This window comes from Erinaceus europaeus, chromosome 10 (assembly GCF_950295315.1).
Source record: "Erinaceus europaeus chromosome 10, mEriEur2.1, whole genome shotgun sequence".
NCBI lineage: Eukaryota > Metazoa > Chordata > Mammalia > Eulipotyphla > Erinaceidae > Erinaceus > Erinaceus europaeus.
In genome coordinates, this window is record NC_080171.1 from 41,132,631 (window position 1) to 41,159,516 (window position 26,886).

Genomic DNA, 26,886 nt, shown 5'->3' on the forward strand with positions numbered 1-26,886 from the left:
TGCAAGAATAGCTGGAATTTATACACACACACACACACACACACACTCACTCACTCACTCACTCTCACCCTTATCCCCCCCCCAACCAAATAACTATTGAAGAAATACTGATTTACAAGACAGTTGTCTCAGTTATAGTTTAACATTTTCCCAGATAGGTGTCAATATACCTCACCTACCACCAAGTAAACATCTTTCACCTTATGGTACTTTGTATCCATGCCCCTTTCAGTCCCTTCCTGCTGAAATGTCCTTTCTTACTAGTTTTCCTTAATTTGTATAATTTAACCTAATGAAAAATGAATTTTCTCTTAATGCAAAATATTAGCTGTTATCCCCAAGTGCCATTATGAACTTTTAAATAACTACGTTAGGTGTTTGTCTTTAGTGTATGAAGCATTGTTTGACTGTTATTTTTTTTTAATATTACCATCTTTCTGACTCTCCTGAATTGAGTTCATTGAATTACTATCAACGAATGTACAATAGAAAGGCTATTTAAATTGGTTTCACCTTCTTATTATAATGCTTAAACTACTCATGCATCTGTGGGAATTTCTTTTCTTTAGAATGAATTTTTTAAAGATTTATTACTTATTAAAATTTGAGTAAGTTTCACTTGAGCCAATAGAAAGGGAAGGAGACAAGCCAGAATGCTAAGCTGGTACATGTAGTACTAGGGATCAAATCTGGGCCATTATGCATGCAAATCTCATGTTCTACCAGTTGAAATATCTCCCCAGCCACAGGATGAAAAACTATATCCTGTTAAGTATTAGGGATTCTAGGATAATCCTGACAGTTTTATTTTATGTATGGGAGGAAGTCAAGCTGATATTTGTGTCAGTTGTTAGTTAATTGGAATATATGTATATATTTACACATATGAACACAAATACATACACTGTACAATCTAATACATATCATATATATGGATATATTATAACATGAAGGTGACAAGTTTATCAGGCTCCTATATATTGTCTGTTTATGGTTATAATGTAAAACAAGATGGTGAACTAACCCACCAGCTGCTTATTTTTAAAAATTAAAGTTTTATTTTGGAACATAGGAATGCCTATCATTTATGTATTATCTACAACTCTCTCTCTCTCTCTTTTTTTTTTTTTTTGTATAGTTTGGTAGCATTATTGAGTGGTTGCAACTGAGACTGTCAGGCTTCCACAGTGTAAACTTAGTCATGACCATTCATGGAAAAAGTTTGCTGACTCCTAAGATAAAGTAAATGGATGTTGTGAAGTGCTAGAAGCAGCTTATATTTTATAAAATGGTTTCTAACAGTTGTACAGACAAAACTGTATTTCTTTTGCCAAACTACTAATATAACTGAATTTCAGGCTGCCAGCTAAATTGGAATTCTAATATGGATACAAACCATGAAGAGGAAAAGGAAAAAACATCTATATAGGGAACTTTACAATGTACTTGAGTATAAAAGTTTTTAAAAGAATGTGTAAGCAATAGGTAGTGTTAACAATACATATAGCATTGAGCTAATATATATGTGTGTGTGTGTGTGTTTATATATATATATCTTGTTGAAAAAGTATCTGTCCCCCCCTCAAGAGCACCCCAGCTTTTTGGACTAGAACTAAGAGTAGGTGGAAATTATAGGTAGACAAATACATTTGACATTGATTTATGTGATAGCTATCCTAACACTAAAATACACTTTCCTATAAAGTATTCTTTCATTTTAAGATTATATTATGTTAGAAGGACAAAAGTCAACAGGAGTGACTATAGCCTGTAGATAGATTGTGGGTGTGATGAGAATTCTATCCCTCTAAACGGTGGATACATAATCAAAGTGAAAGTATAAATGTATTATAATGTGAATAGACAGTGTGGTGGGGCTTACAGTGCTGCCATGGTATTCCTATTCATCTGTCTTGTTGCTTATTAGTTTCTGTAGTGTGCATCTATCTAGAAGTAGAATTGTTTGGGTGTGAAACCTCTGTGTCTTAAACCTTTCGTGTCTAGGGCTAAATATTTACATAATTTTTTTTCACCACTCCCATCCCTAAAGGTCTTTGACCCCACCCCCATAGATAACCACTATAGTTCTCACATAGTCTTGAACATAGGTTGATATTTATTTCACATTTCTGTATTCAGTTTTCTATATTCCGCATATAAGTGAAAACGTTCTGTAGTTGTCCTTCACCTCTTTACTTGCTTCACTGAGCATAATCTTCAGTTCCAACTACTTTAATCCAAAGGACACAATATCATACCCTTTTATTGCTGCATAATACACTGTTGAGTATATGTCCCATAACTTTTTTTTTATATTTATTTATTTCCTTTTGTTGCCCTTATTTTCTTATTGTTGTAGTTCTTATTGTTGTTGTTATTGATGTCATTGTTGTTGAATAAAACAGAGAGAAATGGAGAGAGGAGGGGAAGATGGGGAGAGAAAGACAGACACCTGCAGACCTGCCTTACCGCCTGTGAAGCGACCCCCCTGCAGGTGGGGAGCCGGGGGCTCGAACTGGGATCCTTACGCCAGTCCTTGTGCTTTGCACCACCTGTGCTTAATCCGCTGCGCTACCGCCTGACTCCCGTCCCATAACTTTTTTATCCAGTCACCTGTCAAAGGGCATTTTGGTTGTTTCCAGGTTTTTGCCATTGTGAATAAAATTGCTATTCACATGGAGGTACATATATTCCTTCAAAACAGTGTTGTTATATCTTATGAGTATATGCTTAGCAGTGGAATTGCTGGATAATATGGCATTTCCATTTGTATTTAAGGATTCTCCATACTGTTCTCCAGAGTAGTTGTACCACTTTACATTTCCACCAGCAATGTAGTAGAGTTCCTCTCTCTCCATGTCCTTTCTAACACTTATCTTCCTTTGTTTTATTGAGGGAACTTCACAGGTGTGAGATGGAATTTCAATGTGGTGGTGTTTTTTTTTTTCATAGCACTGCTCATCTCTGGCTTATAGTGGTGCAGGGGATTGAACCTGGGACTTTGGAGCCTCAGACATGAGTCTCTGTATAACCATTACACTATTTACCTTCCCCCCCCCCCCAAGTGGTTTTAACCTCCATTTCTCTGATAACGAGCTAGTTAAGACTTTTCTGCATATGTCTGTGGGCCATGTGTATCTCTTCTTCAGAGAATAATTGAACCAGATTACACTTACACATGTCATTTTGTCAGACTCAGTGTCTTTGAAAACTGGGTGTACAGGTTAGTTTATCATGTGGCTCTGACTTCATGTGTTATCATGTCGTATCTGCCTGTCCCTAACTACTAATGAGATTGAGAACATTTTTTCATGATTATTAGCAACTTGATTATCTTTTGTGAGGACCTTGATTCAAACATTGGTATTTTGTTATTAACTGACCAGTCTGTCATACTTTAAAGGAATTTTAATTCTAGAGTTTCTATAATAGATAATAGATTTCCCAGTTCTGTAGCTTGACTTTACTCCTAATGTTTGATTAATGTTCTTCAATTTAAATAGTTTAGTTTACATTTTTTCTTGCACTTACTTTTTATATATTTTTTTAAATTATATTTATAAAATGGAAATATTTACAAGAATATAGGATAAGAGGGGTACGTGTCCACACAGTTGCCACACCCAGAACTCTCCCTTGATAGTTTCCCTATTTTTTTATCCCTCTGGGAACATGGACCCAGTATCATTATGAGGTACAGAAGGTGGAAAGTCTGGCCTCTGTAATTACTTTCCCACTGAATATGGGTGCAACGTGGGACCAGACCTGCGCAACTCCCAGATAAGTGAAGACTTTGCCTACCTATGCACTATGGTCTTCTCTTCTACTTATGAAGAGGTTTGCCAAAGCCTCTACTGTTTCATCATGAGACAGTTACTCTGTCTCTGGAACATTTCGCTCTGGGCCAAACTTTGTTTCCCTGACCGGGAACTTTGGTTTCTTATGACCGAGATCATAGAGCTTGGGAGATGCACGGAGATTTCTCCTTGGACTTTCTGGATTCCCTCTCCCATGTTTCCTGAGGAAAAGGACTACATTTTGCTCCGGGCCACAATTTGGTTCTTTATGACCGTGATCGTAGACCTTGGTATATACATGGGGATTTCCCCTGGGACTTTCTGGACTTCTTCTCGAATGTTTCCCGTGGAGAAGGACTACTCTAGTTTGAGGAGCATTCTCAAGTACGCTGGCAGTTCCCAAGTATGGAGACACGTGGTTAGTTCTACTCTCCTGATTGGATTCTTTCTTCGATGGGAAGACGCTTTTAAATAAAAATGGGTGCCTGAAGCAATCCAGCAGGAACAGTCAGAAACACCCTAAATGGAATTTCGAGGACCTTTTTGAACTAGGTCGCCCTCCGGGGATTCTTAATCCTACATGGTGAGATCTTGATAATCTGGTTCAAGTTGCGTTTCATAAGAGAATGATTTAAATGACTGAATTTTTGTTTGACATTTGACTTAAAAAAAATGCTGGATGCAGCCATGATTTCTAGAGACATCCAGAAACAATTCAAAAATTGTTTTTTCCCTCCTATGATTTCTCTTTTACGTCTTGACATGAATCTGAAACGTTTAATCCTGAAAACTGTATGAGTTATGGGTGGGGCAGATAGTGCAAGGATTATGTTAATTATTCTCATGCCTAAGGCTTTTAACCGTGGTTCTTCTGTTTACCTTTCCACATTTTATTGAGTTTAAACTGTTTTAACAACCTTGAAATGATACTAGAAAGGACTTCCAATTATAATGGAGTTATCAATTATAGTAAACTTCTAATCTGCTACAAGTTTTGTTTGACAAGTAAGTGAATTTCAGCTGTCAAGTCTTCACATGAAAAAACATCTACTCAAATGGAATTCCCGGAAATCTATTTAGACCCCTGTTCTCTGACATCGCCCCCGGAAACCAATGATGTGACCTGGCACGACCTGAAAAAACAGATTCACAGACTCGAAAGCTCACTCTCTACAGAAAAGCAGAATTCTGGTGGCCAACATTCCCCATCGAGACAGACGTGCAGCGTTTCATCCTCCGGCATTTTCTTCTGTGGTCAGCTACTTTAGACTGACACCTCCATCGGACTTACTGGTACACACAGCTGTGTTTCTCAAAGACTAACTTCAGCCAATTGCCTTGAGACTTTATAGACCATGTCCCCTTGCCTGCAGGCTCTGTCCCAGAGGCAAAAAACTCCCCCTCCTTATTAGGTTATGCCCACAGAGGCATGAAGCGCCCCAAGAGACAAGAGATGCCCACAGAGGCAGGAAACTCCCTTTGAGGCAAGAGATGCCCCCAGAGGCATGAAGCATTCCCAGAGACAAAAAATGCCCTTTGAGGCAAGAGATGCCCCCAGAGGCATAAAGCATTCCCAGAGACAAGAAATGCCCTTTCGCCTGCTAGGCCTTGCCCTTTGAGGCAAGAAAAGCTCCACTTGGCATCACGCTGGTTATTTCTGTTCGCCTATTTTGTTTTCCATGTCTTATGCCAGTTCTTTTGAAAACGCCTGTACGATATACGTTTCTGTTCACCCCACAATGGCCATTAGTTAAAAAGAAAGGGAGAATTGTTGGTATGCATGAGACCCCTTCTGTTTCATTTGGTTTAAATCCCCCCTGCTTAACACTATTCTATTTACATAACCACTTCATTCTATTTATATAACCGCTGTTAACAAGCACCTCCCTCCAGGGCATTGGTTCAATCCCCACTGTTTCATGATATGTTTTTGCTCCACCCCCCCTCCTTGTCACACCCTGATCCTCTCCTTGTCACACTCTGATTGTCACCAGTCACTTTTCTCTCCACCCTCTCTATGTCACACCCTGTTTCCACCCTACTTGGGAAGTATATATAAAGACAGCATTATGAGTTTTAGAGTACTGTACCTTAAATTTAGCTTAGCTCGTCTTAGATTGTGCTGCGTCCTGCATGAATAAAGAGATACTGCGTACAACCCAGACATGAGTCCCTGGTCATCTGTTACCCGCCCGTGAAGCCAGCCCGGTGAAAACAACATAACCCATCGAAAACAACAGGTGTTTGCAGGTTGATCCATACTACCAACCTGTCTTTCTCTTTCCCTAGTGGGGCAAGGATCTGGGAGGTGAGGCACCAGGACAGGTCTGCCCAGGGAAGCCAGGTTAGCATCATCATGGTAACATCTGAAAACTATTGACTGAAAAAGAGTTAAGATATAATGCAGAAAAAAATTGTTGACTGATCATGAACCTAAAGGAAATAATATTGCACATGAAGATTTGGGGTCTCCATTTTAGAAAAAGCTAGTAGGTCTATTTTAGGTATATTCCAAGAGGTCCATGACTTTACTAGTTTTTGCCTGTGCCTGACATCTAATATGTAGGTGGACCAAAGGTTACTGTCTGGGGAGATGTTGTCATAGTTGGAAAAAGGACTAGAAAGCTGGTTCAGGGAAGAGAGTAGCTCCCAAATATGGGAAAAGTATATAAATACTGTTAACTGTAAACCCCATCGATTTGGTCTGAGGCCCATAGACAGCACAGGAGGCTATGTAACCTCTGCATCCCTGTAGGTCTGAGCTCGTGTTCTATGGTCATGGCTAGGAACATTCCAGGCTGCACTAATGACCCATCATCTTCGGGTAGTAGGTAGAGTATGTTGTCCAACCTCCCTTTGGAGAATGGAACATTCCCTACCATTGTTGTCCACATTGAGGGCAAGGTCCTACGGAGGCTCACAATGGGGTCCACTATGTTCCTGATTGAGATGACCAGTGACAAGAGAGGGATCTGTTAGAGGTCTAGGCTCATCATTTCTGTGTGGAATCCCAGGACTCCCTGACTAGGGCCCCAAGTGATGGGGTGGCCTGGTAGTGACTAAAGAGTCACGACCTGAACTGCCCCTGCGGCTACAGACAGACTATGACCCACATAGTCAACGACTGCCACCTCTCCAGATTCAAAGGAGGTCTCGAAACTTTACATCAGGCTCAACCTGACGCTGTTGACTGGCTACGGAAGAAGGGCAAACGCTAGAAGAAGAAGAATAAAAGTATGCCAGCCTCTTTCCCTTATTCAGCTTTTGTAGTCCTTACTTTGTCTGACAAGGTTAGCTTTGGAGTGATTGAGGGACATGTAATAGAAGGTAGGTGAGGAGGGTATCTAGATCTAAGTAGAAACTGTTTTATTAGATACTTTAAGGTATCTTTTTATGTATTTCTATTTGCTTGCTGCATTTATGGACTCACGGCAAGCTGTTGTGCATTTTTGCTTTAAGGTATATATTTTCCCCTAACTTATGGATACATGTGCATATGCCCTATCTTATGGGTCCTGGTCTATATCTAGGTTTTGAGGTTTCGTTAAGAAATGTGCCACCCCCACCCCATCAGCTGGGGCCCTAATCAGGGAGTCCTGAGTTTCCCAAACAAACATGATGGGCCTAGACCTCAAATAAATCCCTCTCTCCATTGTTACCAGTCATTCCTATCAGGAACAACACGACCCCTTTATGGGCTCCCATAGGACCTTGCCCTCAACTTGAATCAAAAATGGTAGAGATCTCTCTCTGAGGTGGCGCAGTGGATAAAGCATTGGACTCTCAAGCATGAGGTCCTGAGTTCAATCCCCAGCAGCACATGTACCAGAGTTATATCTGGTTCTTTCTCCTCCTATCTTTCTCATGAATAAATAAATAAAATATTTTTTAAAAATGGTAGAGAATGTTCCATCCTCCGAATGGAGGGTGGACAACATACTCTATGCTATACCTGAGGAAGAGAGGTCCTGATATTGTGGCAGCTTGGAATGTTCCTACTCATGACCACAGAATGTGAGCTCAGATCTACAGGGATGCAGAGGTCACATAGGCTCCTAAACTGAATATGGGCCCCAGATCACATCAAGTCAATGGGGTTTATAATCAACAAAATTTATATACCTTTCCCAAGGGAGTCGGGCTGTAGCGCAGCGGGTTAAGCGCAGGTGGCGCTAAGCACAAGGACCGGCATAAGGATCCCGGTTCGAACCCGGCTCCCCACCTGCAGGGGGTCACTTCACAGGCGGTGAAGCAGGTGTGCAGGTGTCTCTCTCTCTCCTCCTCTCTGTCTTCCCCTCCTCTCTCCATTTCTCTCTGTCCTATCCAACAACGACGACAACAACAACAATAACTACAACAATAAAACAACAAGGGCAACAAAAGGGAATAAATAAATAAAATAAAATATTTAAAAAAAAAAAAATTTATATACCTTTCCCATATTTGGGAGGTACTCTCTTCCCTGATCCAGCTTTCTGGTCCTTTTTCTAGCCATGACATCATCTCCACAGACAATAATTAGGATCCACCTGCATATCAGATTTCAGGCTCAGGGGGAAAAGAAAAAAATAAAACTAGTACAGCCACAGGCCCTTTGGAATATAACTAAAATATGCCTACTAGCTATCTACAAAAGAGACATCCCCCCCCCCCCCAACTCTTCATCTGCACTATTCCAGCCTTTAGGTCCATGATTGGTCAACAATTTCTTTGGCTTTGTATGTTAACTCTCTTTTCAGCCATCAGGTTCCAGATGCTAGCATGATGCCAACCAGACTTCCCTGGACAGACAACCTGCCCCAGAGCCCCACCCTACTAAGGAAAGCAAGAGGCAGGCTGGGAGTATGGATCTACCTGTCAATGCCCATGTTCAGCAGGGAAGCAATTACTGAAGCCAGACCTTCTACCTTCTGCATCCCACAATGACCTTGGGTCCATACTCCCAGAGGGTTAAAGAATAGGAAAACTATTAGGGGAGGGGATGGGATATGGAGTTCTGGTGGTGGGAATTATGTGAAGTTGTACCCCTCTTATCCTATGGTTTAGTCAATGTTTTTTTTTTTTTATATAAATAAAAAATTTTAAAAAAAATATGCCACCCAAAATGGAATTAAGGAGTCCTATGAGCTAGGAAAGGTATCACTAGAGTAATGAAGCTGAAGGGTTGACATTCCATGCCTGACGACTCTGTACACAGTCTGAAATGAAGCATGCCGAAGTGGTACTGGCTGCATTGATTAGGATGGGATCAGCAGATGCATTATCAGTTGATATGAATTGAGAGAAGCATGCAAGAAAGTGAGCCCAACCCTAGAGGTTCCAAACAAAAGCCCAATGACCCCATCTAGAAATGGGCAGAGGATTTGAACAGAATATTCACTACAGAGATCCAAAGGGCCAACAGACATGAAAAATTGCTCCAAGTCACTCATTGTCAGAGAAATGCATATTAAGACAGCAATGACATACCACCTCACCCCTTTGAGAATGTCATACATAAAAAATGACAGCAACAAATGCTGGAGAGGTTGTGGGGACAAAGGAACCCTCCTGCACTGCTGGTGGTAATGTAAATTGGTCCAACCTCTGTGGAGAGCAGTCTGGAGAATTCTCACAAGGCTAGAAATGAACCTTCCATATGACCCAGTAATTCCTCTCGTAGGGATATATCCTAAGGACTCCATAACACCCAACCAAAAAGATAAATATGTGCACCTATGTTCATAGCAGCACAATATGCAATAGCTAAAACATGAAAGCAAACCAGATGCCCAACAACAGATGAATGGTTGAGAAAGCTGTGGTATATATACATGATAGAATACTACACAACTATTAAAAACAATGAACCCATCTTGGATGGAGCCAGAAGGAATTATGTTAAGTGAAATAGGTCAGAATGACAAAGACGAGTATGAGATGATCCCACTCACTTTTTTTTTTTAAGTTTATTGTTGTGGCTTGGTGCCTGTACAACAAACCTCCATTCTCAGTGGCCATTTTTTCCTTTTCCTTTCTTATCTTCCTCCTCTTCCTTCTCTCCTCCTTCTCCTTTCTAGGACATAGAAAAATTGAGAGAGCAAGGGAAGATAGAAGGGTAGGGGAGAGAGAGAAACCTGCAACTCTGTTTCACTGCTCATGTAGCATCCCCAGTGCAAGTGGGAATCAAGGGCTTGAATCGGGGTCATTGCACATGGTGACGTGCACTCAACTAAGTGTTCTATGCCTGCCCCTATATTTACATTTTTATGTCTTGCTTAAGAAACTGTATAAGACTTTGTGGTGGGGGGAGGAGAAATGATGGAGATGTAGTTGTAAGATACATAAGTTCTTAAGATGTAATATAGACTGTCATGATTATAGTTTATAATACTGTATTTTTTAAAAAATCTCAAAGTGTAGGTCTTAAACATTCTTATCACAAGAAAGAAATGACTGAGGTAAAAGTTTTTAGGTAAACTTACTGTGGTAGTCACTTGGCTATCTATATACATGTATCATTACATTTTACACCTTAAAGACATACATTCTTTTAAAAATCTTTTTTTTTAATATTTTATTTTATTTATTCCCTTTTGGTGCCCTTGTTGTTTTATTGTTGTAGTTATTATTGTTGTTGTCGTCGTTGTTGGATATGACAGAGAGAAATGGAGAGAGGAGGGGAAGACAGAAAGGAGGAGAGAAAGATAGACACCTGCAGACCTGCTTCACCGCCTGTGGAGCAACTCCCCTGCAGGTGGGGAGCCGGGGTTCGAACCGGGATCCTTATGCCGGTCCTTGTGCTTTGCGCCACCTGTGCTTAACCTGCTGCACTACAGCCCGACTCCCCTAAAAATCTTTTATTAGTGAGATAGAGAGAGTGAATCGAATGTCATTCTAGTATATGCTCTGCTGAAGATTGAACTTTGGACCTCATGCTTAAGAGTCTAATACTTTTTTTTAATACTTTTTATTGGGGAGGGGATTGTTTATATTCAACAGTAAATACAGTAGTTGGCACATGCATAACATTTCTCAGTTTTCCACATAACACTCTGACCCCCTCCCCCTTTATTCTCCATCACCATGTTTCAGGACCTGAATACTCCTCACCCCTCCCCAAAGTCCTTTATTTTGGTGCAATATACCAAACCCAGTCCAAGTTCTGCTTTGTGTTTTCCCTTCTGTTCTTCTTATTTTTTTTAAAGTTTTATTTATTTATTAATGAGAAACAGGAGGAGAGAGAAAGAGCCAGACATCACTCTGGTACGTGTGCTGCCGGGGATTGAACTCAGGACCTCATGCTTGAGAGTCTGCTGCTTTATCCACTGCGCCACCTCCCGGACCACGTGTTCTTATTTTTCAACTTCTGTCTATGAATGGGATCATCCCATACTGATCCTTCTCTTTCTTGCTTATCTCACTTAATGTGATTCCCTAAGCTCTACCCATGATGAGGTGAAGAAGGTGAATTCAGCATTTTTAATAGCTGAGTGGTATTCAATTGTGTACATATACCACAACTTTTCTCAGCCTTTCATTTAGTTGAACACCTGGGTTCCTTCCAGGTTTTGGCTACTATAGCTTGTGCTGCTATAAACATAGATCTTTTCGGATAGGTGTGTTTCTTTACTGAGGATATATCCCCAGGAGAGGAATTGCAGGATAATTGGAAGATCCACTTCTAGCCTCCTGAGAGTTCTCCAAACTATTTTCCAGGGGTTGGACCAGTGTACATTCCTAGCAGCAGTGCAGTAGGGTTCCTTTGTATCCACAACCTCCAGTATTTGTTGTTGCTATAGTTTCTCATGTATGACATTCTCACAGGAATGAAGTGGTATCTCATTGTTGTCTTAATTTGCATTTCTCTGACAATCAGTGACTTGGAGCATTTTTTCATGTCTTTTGGCCTTTTCGGATCTTTTCTTTTCCCAACACCATTTGTTGTTTAATAGCTGTTTGTCAGTTTAATAGTTTGGGTCCCCTTATTAAAATTTAGATGTCCATAGATGTGGGGGCTGAGATCCCACTGTGCCATCACCTGGCCCACAAACTACATTCTTATATGTTAATGCTATCTTAATGAAACTTGGTGGTTGGTCTGAACTTTTCCATACTATGTATTCTCCTTTATTGCCTATGCAAAATTTGTGTTTTGCTTTTCTTTAGGTCTTTAGTACATTTGGGTGGGGTAGGTTTATATATTGTGAGGTAAGGATTTGATTTATCTTGGTAAATATAGATTATGGCATTTTTTACATAATTTATTGAAAAATCCTCTTTTTCTTTGTTCTTCAATATCACATCTTGTCAAGTATTTTTACATTTGATGCATCCTCATGGTTGCTCTATTCTGTACCATTAATCTGTTTGTGTATCCTTACATCAGTTCTACACTTTCATAATATGAATGAAAAGGTCTTTCTGCATTGTTCTTCAAGCATCCTATTCTTAGCTTTGTGTAGTTTCATTGGAATTTCCTGGTCATTGTGGTGATTGTCATATTAAAAACACTGGGAATTCATTTAGTATTGCATAAACATGATTTCTTTCCACTAAGGCTTTTTTTTTTTTTTTCATGTTTTTATTAGTTGAACCATTTGAAACTTTTTGTAGATTCAAAATGGTTGAATATTATCAGTATATTATTCAATCTGATAAAATTCCTTCCAGAAATCTTATCATTTCTAGTCTTAAATTTAACTTTAGGTACCACTTGATGTAAATGTTACTGTTATTTCATTTTTCTCTTTGTTACTACTGGCATAGAAGTAACCTTGGGTCTTAATTTCAGGAACCTTATAAGATTTATTAGTTTGAACTTATATATAGATGGTTTGGGAACTTTTTTTTTTATTATAATGACCTATGAACTATCACTTTTATGTTTTAATTTCTTCTTTCCTTTATTTATTAGTTCCTTGTTATTGTTGAAAGGAAAGGCAGTGATGATAGTAGGCATGTCTTTCCCCTTTGATCTCCAAGAAAAAAAACTTTCAGATTTCACATACGTTTGACACAGGTATTTTGTAGATATCCTTTCCTTAATTTGGTTTGCCAACATTTTTATAGCATTTTTACATTTATATTAATGAGTGAAACTTGTATGATTTCCTTTTTTTTACTAGAGCTCTGATAAGCCATGGCTATGGGTTATGGTAAGGGGGATTAAACCTGGGACTTCAGAGCCTCAGGCATGAGAATCTCTTTGCATAACCATTATGCTATCTACCCCCACCCCTACGTTTTCTAATTAGCTATTCTTAACAAACTATACTAGTTTTATCAAATAATTAGTATGACAATCTTTTTCTGTCTTGTGGCAATTTTTTTTTTATCATTTTCTTGAATATTTAATGGGACTTTCCAGTAAAGTTGTATGGGACTGTTTTCTTTGTGGAAAGGACTTTTTAAAACCACTTTATTGGGGAAATGATGCTTTGCAAGACTGTTGTAACATGTGTATAGTTTCTTATCTCCCCAGGAAGGAAGGTGTTTTGTTTTGTTTTGTTTTGACTTTTTCCCTAGTGGCTCTTTCAATTTCTGTAATGATTATAGGAATATTCAAATTTTTCCATTTCTTCTTGAAAGGAGATTTAATTTTCTACACGCTTGTTGATTTTTATCTAAATTTTAATTTGTCATAAGTTGTTTGTTTGCCTCATCTTTCAATGTTATAGTCTTTGTGGTAATGTTTCCCCCTTCTTATTCCTGAATTTAGCTTGTGAATTTTTAATCACACTCACCAGAGATTTATCAGTTTTATTAGACTTTTACAAAGAACTAATATTCAGCTTTGATCCTCTCTATTGTATTGAAGGTACAAAGGAAGAAGCAAATAGAGGACATGATTTTTTATCTGCCTTGGAGATTTGATAAGGGAACTTGGAGTTAAAGTTCATGCTTGTTACTGTTTTTAATTTGTGAGTACCAAAAAGTGAATATGCTTGTGAACTGTCTAATTCTAGTTATCAAATTCCTTTTATAGCTTACTTTTTCTGTGTCTATTTTAGCTTTGAAGGAATTCAGTAAAAATGGAGGGTTTAAATCCATTTTTCAAAGTATTTTGTTCACTATTGTTATGTATGTTGTATTTAATACCACATGAATTATACTAGTTTAGATATCTTATACCAAGAAAATTTCATCTAATACTAATTGTTTAATTTACATCTGATAATGGATGTACTTGATTTGCAAAATTGTTGTTAATGAGGTTTTATTCATTTTATGTGCCATTGTGAGGGCTAGAAGATAGTTCACTTGGAAGGATACACACTTTACCATGAACATATCCTAGATTCGAGCCCAGGGATCACATAGAAATACCACAGCATTGGTACTATAGCGACTTTTCCTCTCTTCTGAAATCTTTTTTAAGAATGAAGACATCAGCCTACAAATGATAAAGCTATGCATGTGTGAATCTGGCATTATACACACACAAAAAAATGAATGTATCATTCTTTTTTTTTTTTTTTTTGCCTCCAGGGTTATTGCTGGGACTCGGTGCCTGCACCACCATGAATCTACTGATCCTGGAGGCTATTATTTCTTTTTTCATCCTTGTTGTGATGTGAATGTACCATTCTTTTTTTTATATTATTTCTTTATTGGGGAATTAGTGTTTTACATTTGACAGTTAATACAATAGTTTGTACATGCATAACATTTCCCAGTTTTCCATGTAACAATACAACCCCCACTAGGTCCTGAATGTACCATTCTTACAGAATTACAGAGCCTATGTGCCTAGCTAGTTATAATCAAAGCTCACTGTATTCCAACCATGTTGGCCTGTTACATTACATAAAGCATGCTGTTTTAGGCTTTTGCGCTTGCTGTTTCCTCAGTCTGACCTGCCCTGCACAAATACTCATTTGACTTGTTTTCAGTTCTTTGTTCAAATATCACTCCAGTAGAGGCCTTTCTTGATCACACTATGTAAAATTATATGTACACAGCTTAGGTGTAGATTACTTTATTCTCCCTTACTTTGGTATATTTGTTTTCATAGTATAGACTGTCACTTAACTTTTATTTCTCTTGCTCTACTTATGTTAGTTTTCCATTGTTGGTGCAACAAAGTATAGCAAATTTAGTGGCTTAGAGAAAAAAAATATATTTTACACTTCGATAGGTCAGTTTCATATGGGCTTCAGGGACTAAAGTAAAAGTGTTATCACCAGAACTCTAAAGGAGAATCCTTTTTTTTTTCTCTTTGGTGGGGTGGATGGATGGAAGTGGGGCATCACTGAGGCTTCACCACTTCAGGTCAATGTTTTCTGTTTTTTTCTTCAGATAAAAAGTTTCCATTAGTACATTGGTGACTGAACTAAAACCTGGGTCATACCCACGACAAAGCAAGTATACTATCTAAAGAAGCAGTCTTTCTGGCCCTCCATTTCCTTTTCCCGATGTTAGAAGCATATCCATGTTCTGCTTCCTCCATTTTTAAAACCATCAGTGTTGCATTTCTGTGACCCTTCTTTTGTAGTTATATCTCTCTCACATTCTCTTTTCTGTTTTTAAAGGTTCCCGTGATTACAATGGGCCTACACGAGTTATGTAAAGTCTTATTTCAAGACTATTAAATCATTTTTGCAAAGTTCCTTCTACCACATTAGGCAACTTTTCTGGACTTAAGAGATAGTCATCTTGGGGGCTCACTATACTGCCTATTATACCACAGGTTTTTTTTTTAATTTGTCACTGTGTCCCAGCCCCTGTTCTAGGAAATGGGTTATAATGGATATTTGGTAGATTGAATATTTCATAAGATCTGAGACTGTTTTTCATATTAATACCTCTGAAATTAGGACATTACTTAAAATAAAATTACTATTGAAGTTGGGTTCTTTCAGAGATGTGAGTTTGTTTCTGTTAGTCATCTCAGAATGAGATCTAACTTGGAATTACTTCTCTGAACTTTTTAAAACCACATACAAAGTGTTATTTCATTGCTGCAAACCTGGATGAACTATTCTTTGTGGTTCAGTTCTTAAGAGATATTTGTTTTCCCTGTACCTGGTGATTATATTGAAATTGGAATATGACTTTTCTATCTGCAAAGTAGTTTATTTTCTACTTATCTTTTAAGTAGAAATAATATTTTATTTATCTTATTTGAGGTTACTCTTAAGACATCTCATCTTAGACTTTTATTTTTCTTGGAGTTTATAAAATAATGCTTCTTGTAGTTGTTGGTTTCCCTTTGGTATTTCAATTTTGAGTGTTTTTCTTAGACTTATCCTATTACATGCCAATTCTCTTTCTGTAGTATATAAAATAAGTTTTATTATTATTGGCTTAGTACAGTCAATGAAATAATGATATGCTTCAAGGGATGAATTAACAGTTTACACTTTTTGGCTATAATCTATAAATTAAGAAAGAAATTTTAGTTTTGAAGCTATTTTGTGGAATTTACTGAAGTTGTTTAGAAATACATGAAAAATTTCCATTTCTAGGTAGGGTGAAATAGTAGGATGAGATACATCAACATTCTAACCTAAAATGAAATAACCAAATAAAATGTAGTTATCATCTGTTTGTATGCAAACATAGAACTCTTGGGGCAATCACTCTGGAAAAGGAACAGCCTGGGCCCTGGTGGTGGCATACCTGGTTAAGTGCACATATTACCAAGCACAAGGACCTGGGTTCAAGCCCCTACTCCCCACCTGCAGGAGGTTCGCTTCATGAGCGGAGAAGCATGTCTACATGTATCCATCTTTCTCTCCTCTATTTCCGCATCCTTTCTCAATTTCTCTCTGTCCTAATAAAAATTAGAAAAGAAAAAAAATGCGGGGGGTGGGTGGGGTGGCCACAAGGAGCAGTGTAGTGTCACACTGAGTATCAGCTATAACCCTGGAGGCAACAAAAGGAACAGCCTTAGAATGCAGTTGGATTTTGTGGTTCCATTTTACCCTAGAAACTGCTAGTCATGGAAGCAGCACAAACCTAGATGAACACAACTGAGACAATGCTGGAACAGAAATAAGCTTTTTTAAAAATACTTATTTATAAAATGAAAATATTGACAAGACTATCGGATAGGAGGGGTACAATTCCAACCACCAGAAGAACTCTGTATCCAATCCCCTCCCTTGATAGCTTCCATTTTCTGTATCTCTCTGTGAGTATGGACCCAGGATCATTATGGTGGAAGGTCTGGCTTCTGTTACTGCTTCCCCGCTAAATGTGGCCATTGGCAGGTCAATCCATACTCCCAGCCTGTTTCTCTCTTTCACTTAGTGGGCCAGGGATCTGGGGGAGGTAAGGCTCCAGGACACATGGTGGGGTCCTCTGCCCAAGGAAGTGAGGTTGGCATTATAGTATTATCTGGAACTTGGTGGCTGAAAATGAGTTAAGATAGAAGGAGAACAATCTTTGATTAATCATGAACCTAAAGGCAAGAATATTACAGATGAAGATTTGGAATCTGTTTTGGAAAAAGCTAGTTGGTCTATTTTAGGTATATTCCAAGGAACCCATGACTTTATTAGTTTTTCCTAACCCTGACACGGGTTAGGGAATTCTATTGACTTCTTCAAAATAACCCTGTGAATGAAGTTTTAAGAAACTCTTTCTATTTCAATGGTGAAGATGTTCTGAAACATGAAGTGGTATTTTTCTTAGACTTTATGCAGAGCAAGAGTGGTGGGTTTTAAGTGAGATCACCCACTCTGGCTCATAGGTGTCAGGAAACAAAGGCAAATAACCTTAACAAAGTTGAAGGTAGATAGCATGCTAGTTATGCAAGAAGACTCTCATGCCTGAGGCTCCTAAGTTCCAGGTTCAGTCCACCTTATCACCATATACCAGAGCTGATCAGTGCTCTGGTAAAAACAAACAAGCAAACAAAAGCACCTTAACCAAATTTCAATGTGTAGACAACAATAGATAATGTCTCTTGAAAAATATTAGCAAAAGTGAGAAATATAAAATTCACCCAAGTTGTTATTGTTAGAAATAAGCTTTTTGTAGGTGCTGGAATGCTTCAAGCAGGTAGTATATTTTTCTCTCATGACTTTTGCCAAATACTGGACTTAATACTGGTGCCAGAGAGTAACTGCGTATTTTAAGGGGATGAGAATTGTCAGTAGTGATAGGAGACAAAGATTTTTAAATCACTAATAAAAATATTGCACAAAATATAAAAACACTTTGTGGATAGTGAAGAAAAATGGGTAGGCTAAACATTATCAAGGTCATAAGCCAACTCTTAGTATACTTGCTGATTAGAATGTTAAATCAGCACAGTAATTTTACTTAAAATCCCAGGAGAGGGATATTGAACCATCTTTTTGGTAAAATAATGAGTTGTAGGAAAAATCATGACACATTTTTTTTTTCTATTCAAAAATGCATAGTGACTTTCCAACAACCCAATTAATACCTATAACCTTTAGTGTTTTAGATACTCTGCCTACCATAAATACTGTATAACCAAAATATAGTACCACATGATAAAAAACAAGAAAATTCAACAATATAAATGAATTCACAGGTAATCTTAACAATTGGAGTTAACAAACAGGGACTATTTTCAAAATATATCTGTTAGTTGTGAGAGGAAGAGACACCAAGATATATATATATGCTATTGATGATGGTCTTTTTGTTTTGTCATGCTGAGGAATGAACCCAGGATTTTTTGTTCTGTTGTTTGCTTTTTAATATCTGTTTATTTACTTTTGATAGGACAAAGTGAAGTTGAGAGTGAAGGGAAGATAGGGATAGAAAAAGACACCTGCAGTAAACCTTTACCACTTGTGAAGATTCCTCCCTGCAGGAGGGCACCAGGGGCTGGAACCCAGAACCTTGTGCATGGTCACATATCAACTGGGTGTATCATTGCCTGGCCCCTTGAGTCTACAGTTTTAAGCATGCAAATTATTTCACTTATATGTGAAACATAGAGAAAAGACGGTGCCAAAGGGATACAGGCTCTTACCCTGACTGCAGAACCAAGATCACCAAAGTGGGGAGAGTTGTGATCCTATAGACTTTAATGGAGAATTATGGTGCTTTAGTGGCGGGCATGGTGTTGCTAAGACAACAAAAGGAGGTATGAAATTGTACTCCAAAAATGTATAGCTAGGTAATGTGTTAACAGTTTATAAAGTTGGGGTAAAAAATAAATAAGCAAAATACACTCATAGCAAATTCCATATAAAATTTAGAGAAAAAAGAAATTAGAACATATGTGAATCAAAGAAAAGGTGAATCAAGCTTTTATAATTTGGTGAAATGGACCTTCAGTATAATGGCTGGAGATAAACTGTCATTAACTTGTAAGAACTAGAGGAGGTATTCTTTTTTTTTTAATTTTTTAAATTTTTATATTTATTTTCTCTTTTGTTGCCCTTGTTGTTTTATTGTTGTAGTTACTAATGTTGTTATTGATGTTGTTGTTGGATAGGACAGAGAAAAATGTAGAGAGGAGGGGAAGACAGATGGGGAAAGAAAGATAGACACCTGCAGACCTGTTTCACGGACTGTGAAGCGACCTCCCTTGCAGGTGGGTAGCCAGAGGCTACCCACTGGGATCCTTATACCAGTCCTTTCACTTTGCGCTAGTCCTTGCCCTTTTCACCACATGCGCTTAACCCGCTGCACTACCGCCCTGACCCTCAGGAGGTGTTCTTAAAAACTTCTCTGGGGGAAAAAAAAAAAAAAAACCTTTCTGGGTGGGCTTGGGGAACAGCATAATGGTTATGCAAAAGACTTTGAAGCCTAAAGGCTCCAAAGTCCCAGCTTCAGTCCCCAGCTCCACCATAAGCTAGAGCTCAGCAGTGCTTTGGTAGCTCTCTCTCTGTGTATCTTTCTCTATGTTTCCCTCTTTCACTAAAAATAAATAAGAGAATCAGGTGGTGGCAGCGGGTTAAGTGCTCATGGGGTGAAGCCCAAGGACCCGCTTAAGGATCCGGGTTCGAGTCCCGGGCTCTCCACCTGCAGGGAGTCGCTTCACAGGCAGTAAAGCTGGTCTGAAGGTGTCTATCTTTCTCTCCCCCTCTGTCTTCCCCTCCTCTCTGTTTCTCTCTGTCCTTTCCAATGGCATCAACAACAACAACAATAATAACCACAACAATGATAAAACAACAAGGGCAACAAAAGGGGAAAAGATGGCCTCCAGGAGCGGTGGATTTGTGGTGCAGGCACCGACCCCTGGTAATAACCCTGGAGGCAAATAAATAAATAGAATATTTTTAAAAAAAAATATTCCTGGGAAATATTCTAGAGAATTAGTTTAGAACATCAAGATGATTGAGAAAGATTTGCAATAAAGAATGGTAATAAATATTTTTTAAATAGTTCTATGTTTGATCTAGGACTCATAGTAAAGGAGAAAAATAGTACATAATGGCTGTATAATCTGATATGCTTTGTAACTAAAACATGGGAGAAGTGTTTAAAATGTAGTTATTTTAAGTAATAATAACTACCGAGAATGCCATGTGATGGAATAAAGCAAGGAAATGTTTATATCATTCTCATTAAATATGTCTGGTGTCTTTGAGAACTAAGGCTTTCTGATTGGAAAGAAGTAAGAAAAGATATATAGCTAATTGTTAAAAAGTAAACAAAAGTGTAGTTGACCTTAATCATATGGTCTTGAAGGCTAACATTACCTAAATAGTAAAAGTTTACCCTTTAGTTCTGAATTTTAATGGAAAGTATTCATGTGGATCCATGAGGTCATTTGTTGATGTATTGCCGTGTTAAGTTTTTATAGGTTTGCTCACTGAAAAAGCCTAGAAATTATGTTTGATAATCAAGTTGCAGTAATGTTTTCTTTTTTAAAAATTTTTATTTATAAAATGGAAATATTGACAAGACCATAGGATAAGAGGGGTACAATTCCACACAGTTCCCACCACCAGAACTCTGTATCCTATCCCCTCCACTGGGAACTTTCCTATTCTTTATCCCTCTGGGAGTATAGACCCAGGGTCATTATGGGGTACAGAAGGTAAAAGGTCTAACTTCTGTAATTGCTTTTCCACTGAACATGGTCATTGGCAGGTCGATCCATAATACTCCCAGCCTGTCTCTTCTCTTTCCCTAATGGGACAAGGCTTTGGGAGGCAGGGTTCCAGGACACATGGTGGGGTCATCTTCCCAGGAAGTCAGGTTGGCATCATGGTAACATCTGGAACCTAGTGACTGAAAAAGTTAAGATATAAAACAGAACAAATTGTTGACTAATCATGAACCTAAATGCTAGAATATTGCAGGTGAAGATTTGGGGTCTCCATTTTGAAAAAGCTAGTAGGTCTGTTTTAGGTATATTCCAAGGGACCCATGACTTTATTAGTTTTCGCCTGTGCCTGACATCTAATATGTAGGTGGATCCAGCTTATTGTCTGGGGAGGTGGTGCCATGGTTGGAAAAGGGACTAGAAAGCTGGTTCAGGGAAGAGAGTAGCCCCCAAATATGGGAAAAGTATATAAATACTGTTAACTGTAAACCCCATCGATTTGGTCTGAGGCCCATAGACAGCCCAGGAGGCTATGTAATCTCTGCATCCCTGTAGGTCTGAGCTCGTATTATGTGGTTACGGTTAGGAACATTCCAGGCTGCACTAATTTCAGGACCCATCTTCCTCAAGTTGTCCCTTTGGAGAATGCCTAAGTGGTGGTCTTAAAATCATTTACACCTAAAAGAAATCATTCTTCCTTGGAGATAAAGCTTCAGAGTAAGGCCAGCAAATGAGCAAGATAAACTTGGAATATCCTGTCTTAAAAGAGAAAAAAAAAACAAAAAACAAGAAAGTCCACAAAGACTTAGTTCTTGTCAGAAAGATCTAGAAGTCAACTAGAAGATCTATTGGCCAGAGATGAGACAGTTTGAACGTCACAAATGAAAATAAGCATGATGAGTTGAAACATCTCAAATATGTGAATCCAGTCACTTATAGAGGGTATCATAGAATTAATTTATATTTAGAACTTATAAGAAATCCATTTAATTTATATTTGTTACATGGTCTCTACAACTGAATCATCAAATAGTTGATGAAGTCAGATTTTTCCTTATAAAATTCCATCAAATAAGCAAGAAGAAAACAAGTTCTAGATTATAGTTTTCCAGTCCCCAATGGATTAATTAACCTAGGCTTTGAACTTGTGGCTACTGTTATAGGAAAAGCATCCTGATGTAATTTGACACAAATTGTTTTACCAGTAGACATTTGGTTTGAATTGGCTTTTTATTAATTTTTTTTGTAAAGGTCAAAATAATCAGGGGAAAGGTCTAAATAATGGTTTAGTCTTTGGGGGCTAGATGATCTCTGTCATAACTACTCAATTTATCCATTGTAACACAAAATCAGGTACAAAGGATGCATAAATGAGTAGGTGTACCTATGTTCCAGTGAGACTTTATATGTAAAAACAGACAACTGAACAAGGTGTTTTTTTTGTTTGTTTTTTTCTTTTTATTAGTGATTTAATGAATGAGTTTTTTTTTTTTTTTAACCTTTCCTCCAGACCCAGCTACCAGTTTACTGGAAATACAGATGGAAAAAGAAATACAATTTAAACTACACTTTGAGAATACAAATGCTAAAATCAATACCGTGTTAAGCTAAAAAAAATTTTATTTAACAGATTTATCAGGGAAACAGCATGTGAGAATTTAGAGTTTCTAAGACAGGTAAAAATTTATCATCTATTTAGCAAGGCAGACAGGTGGCTAGACTGAAGAAAAGTAATGTCAAAGTTAATTCTCAGGTAGGAGCATGTCAAAGACTTGTAAGGTAATTAACGGAACTATCCTTCTAGGCAAAGGGTAGATAGCATAATGGTTATGCAAAGAGACTGTCTTTGCCTGAGGCTCCAAAGTCCCAGGTTCAATCTCCCTCACCACCATAAGCCAGAGCTGAATAATGCTCTGGAAAAAAAAAATAGTAATATCCTTTATTATTAATGATTTTAAGGATATGTACCTTCTAATTAGTTAAACTAGACACTTAACTCTTCAGTTTTTTTATATATTTGACATTAAATTTAAATTTTTTTTAAAGGATGGGGAAAAAGTCAACAGGAAAATGATATCAGAAAACTAAAGTACAATTTCACTACAGATAATAATAGAGATAATAGTATCATTTCAAGTATCTTAAACATATGTACCCAATAGCATGTGTTCAGAAATATAAAGCAAAACTTCACAGATTAGAAGAGACATACAAATCCAGTCATAGAAACAAAGTTTGAAGAAGCATATGCAAACAGGTACAAATTTTGCCTATAGAAATGTAACTTAGTGTTAGACTTTCAATAAAATGTCTTTCACAGTAATTTATATAAATATAAAGTACATTTTGAAATATGCTAAAAGCTTTCACTTCCATTTACAGTATCATTTACACAGTAAATATCTTTTTACTAATCTGTGATATCTCTAAGTAGATTTCCTAATATTACACTAAAGTATAGATTACTTGAGTATTAACTAACCACTATTAAAAACTGTAAAAAATAGCTCAGTAATCGCAATAACTATAATCCCAATTTCTGAATAGACAAAATATGAGTTAACAAGCTGACTTTTAATTAGTATTTGTGTGTGGATTAGATTTTACTGGCAGAAGTTAACCTTTCTTCATTTTTTGAACAGGGGTTCTGAAGGAAAATTAAATGACTGCCAGATAGCATTCATAAATGAAATCTTCAAGATCGAGAAACCTGGAGCCCATCCTCTTTCATTGGCAGATGGAAAGTTTTTAAGTATGACCTTTTTCTTACAGTTTTCTTTTTAGATCATTTTATTGAGGGAAATAATGGCTCCCAGGTCAGTTATTGATACATGACTACAGTTTCTTATTTTCGTAATAGGTATCTGCACACCACTCCCATCATCAGTCTGACATTGTAACTGGCCAGGGAATAACCTGAAAAAATACATAACTATACAACATAAAAATTTACATTAATACAGGAGTTTTAGTATAAGATCCTTTTTGTTTAAAAGACTTTTTCAAATAATAAAATTTGTTTTCAAGTATATATTTTCTCATGGTAACATGTTTTGCTTTTTTAAAATTTCCTATATTATATATTCTGTCCAAATTAAAAAAAATTATTTTAGTTATTTTATGGTCATCCAAAATTAATTTTTAATAATTTTTATATCAGAAGATTTAGAGTCTTGAATTTCTGGGAAGTTTATATAATTGCTAGAATATTAGAATGTAACCCTACCTCTTGGTTATATACATTTAACAAGGAGTATAAGACTATATTTGAGCATTCTTACATTTTGCTTTGTTTCATTCATGGGTCTGTATCTTTCCAAATATTGCCACATTTAATTCTGAATTAAAAAAAAAGATTTAATATTCACGAGAGAGGGCAAAACACTGCATAGCTCTGGCACATGTGGTACTAAAGAATCAAATCTAGAGTCTCAGTTTTGTAAGTCATATGATCTACTGCTGACCTGCCTCCCTAGCTCTTAATTTAAAATTTTTATAGAGGACAGTTCATTGAATTTATATCACGTGTCAATGCCGAGCATTTTCTGTAAAAGAAATATTGAAAAGTAGTGGCAGCTGCCTAATATTTTCTCATAGGCTTATAAGATTAAAACAAGAAAAATACCTTTAGCAGATACAAGAAAAAAAATTAAATATACATACATGTTACCAGTCTTGGTCATGAGGAACAACAGTACCTGAAAAAACAACATGGGGAAGGAAAAGGTTACTAATTTCAGTACTGGCTTCTTGACTCACTGCCTATTACTATCAACCTATACCTCCTCTAAGGTAACATATAACTAATGAAAATATAACAGACTTAAAAGGCCAAAGGCAAGTTTTCATTTTTGGTTTGGGAAAAGACTTGACCAACAATTGTTGATATCTATCTATAATGTGATTGGCATTTGACAAGGACCATATATATGATGGCAGGTTGAGAGTAGGAGAGAATAGAATTAACATTCCCCAGTTTTCCACATAACAATTCAACCCCCCATTAGGTCCTCCTCTGCCATCATGTTCCATTTAAGTTTAATTTTTGATATTCTGATCATTACTGTAATATTTTTTTTGTTGGTATGTATAGTTTAAAATGTAAGGGAAATGGGGTTCAGGCAGTAGTGCAGTGGGTTAAGCGCACATGGCGCAAAATGCAATGACCAGCATAAGGATCCCAGTTCAAGCTCCCCACCTGCAGGGGAGTCACTTCACAGTCGGTGAAGTAGGTCTGCAGGTGTCTGTCTTTCTCTCCCCCTGTCTTCCTCTCCTCTCTCCATTTCTCTCTGTCCTACCCAATAACAACATCAACAACAATAACTACAACAACAAAACAAAGGCAACAAAAGGGAATAAAATATTTTTAAAAATTTAAAAAGGAAAAATAATTTAGGGAATCATTTTGGTAAAAGGCACTTGGATTTAGATGGCAGTAGAACAGTAATACTTCCCAGAAAACTGAACTAGTTGGTAGATTAAAAATAAACTGAGCTAGAAATGTCACTTCAATTACTAACAGATAGAATATTAAGGGTCATATGGATACTCACATTGGCCTGTAACTCTTAATAGTTTTCCCCTGCCTAATTCAGCTATGCTAAGAAAAGCTTTTGGGTCTGCAAAGCAAAAGGTTACTGAGCAATTTTATTAAGTAGTTATATCAAAACAATTTTGTTCAGTTACTGTCATGGTATTTCACTTGAAATCATGCCCCACTGAATTTTCTTCTTTGCCCCTGTACCTTGTGTACATGATTAGGTCAAGTCACACAGATGAGTTGTTTGTTTGCTGGAGCCTTATTCATATGCAATTTCATGACTCCAGATGACTTTTTAATTCAGCTATATAGAGAAAGACAAAAGGTAAAAGTCTTTCCAGCACTTCCCCTAGGGCTGTTGCATTTCACATGTGATGTAGGCACTCAAACCTCGGCTACATGTATGTGCCCTACCTGGTGAGCTGTCCACAGGCTCCACATAAGTAGTCTTTATGGTAAAAGTATAAGCCTCATGGTTGTGGATTATTATAGTTATCACTGACATATACCTGATTCCAATGCCAAAGCTTTTATTGATAAATTAGTGAGGTACAGGTCTCACTTTGCTTGATTTAAAAAAAAAAAAAAACTTTATGCTATTTTCATAGGGTTTTCTTTATAACTCAACTATATTCGGTTTTTTTATTACTTTTTTTTTTTGTTTTTTTTAGATATTTTTGAGAGAGACAAGAGAAACTGAAAGGGAAGATAGGGAATGAGAGATGTTTGTACCACTGCTTCACTACTTGTGAAGCTTCCTCCCTTCAGGTGGGGATCCAGGGCTTGAACATGATAATGTGTGAGCTCAATCGGGTGCACTAACCTAACCCCTGTATTCAAAAATAAGGGGAGGCCAGCTCTTGGTGCACCTGGATGAGCATACATGTTATATTGTGCAAGAACCCAGGTTCAAGTCCCTGGTCCCCACCTGCAGAAGGAAAGCTTCTTGAGTGGTAAAGCAGTGCTGAAGGTGTCTCTCTTTATCTCCCATTCTTCTTAACTTCTGATTGTCTCTATCCAATAAATAAATAAATATAATTTTTTAAAAGTAATTTAAGGGTGGGATAGATAGCATAACGGTTATACAAAGAGTCTCCCATGAAGCTCCGAAGTCCCAGATTCAATCCCCCACACCATCATAAGCCAGAACTAAGCAGATGCTGTGGTAAAGAAATGAAAATAATAATAATAAAAGGCTTATTACCTTGTTTTACTTTTGTTGTTAATAGGGAAAAATGACCCTGAATGTGATTTTTGTGGTGGAGATCCAGACAAAAAATGTCATTCTTGCTCCTGTCATAAATGTGGTGGAAAACAGGACCCCAGCATGCAGCTTCTATGTGATGAGTGTAACATGGCATATCATATTTACTGCTTGAATCCACCTTTGGACAAAATCCCAGAAGAAGAATATTGGTATGATTATGTTTAAAGTCAAATGTAAAAAGATATATTTGAGCCACCGAAAGTCAGTTTTAAAAAATACTCCATGTATGTTGAAATTACTAAAAATTTGTAACCAGTGGTTACTGGGCAATTGATCTTTATTTGATTATTTTATATAATGTCAGAAATTGAATGCA

The 26,886-nt window shown here is 37.3% G+C and overlaps 1 protein-coding gene across 2 annotated transcripts in view; it reads left to right on the forward strand.

Annotated features, from left to right (window-relative positions):
• Nucleotides 1–26,886, forward strand: part of UHRF2 (ubiquitin like with PHD and ring finger domains 2) — a 95,591-nt gene that overhangs the window by 37,210 nt on the left and 31,495 nt on the right. For both annotated transcript variants that reach the window (XM_060199546.1, XM_007533622.2), the window contains 2 exons: nucleotides 23,406–23,515; nucleotides 26,533–26,719. In XM_060199546.1, the coding sequence (XP_060055529.1) occupies nucleotides 23,406–23,515; nucleotides 26,533–26,719 (297 nt within the window). The remainder of the gene's footprint in view (nucleotides 1–23,405; nucleotides 23,516–26,532; nucleotides 26,720–26,886) is intronic.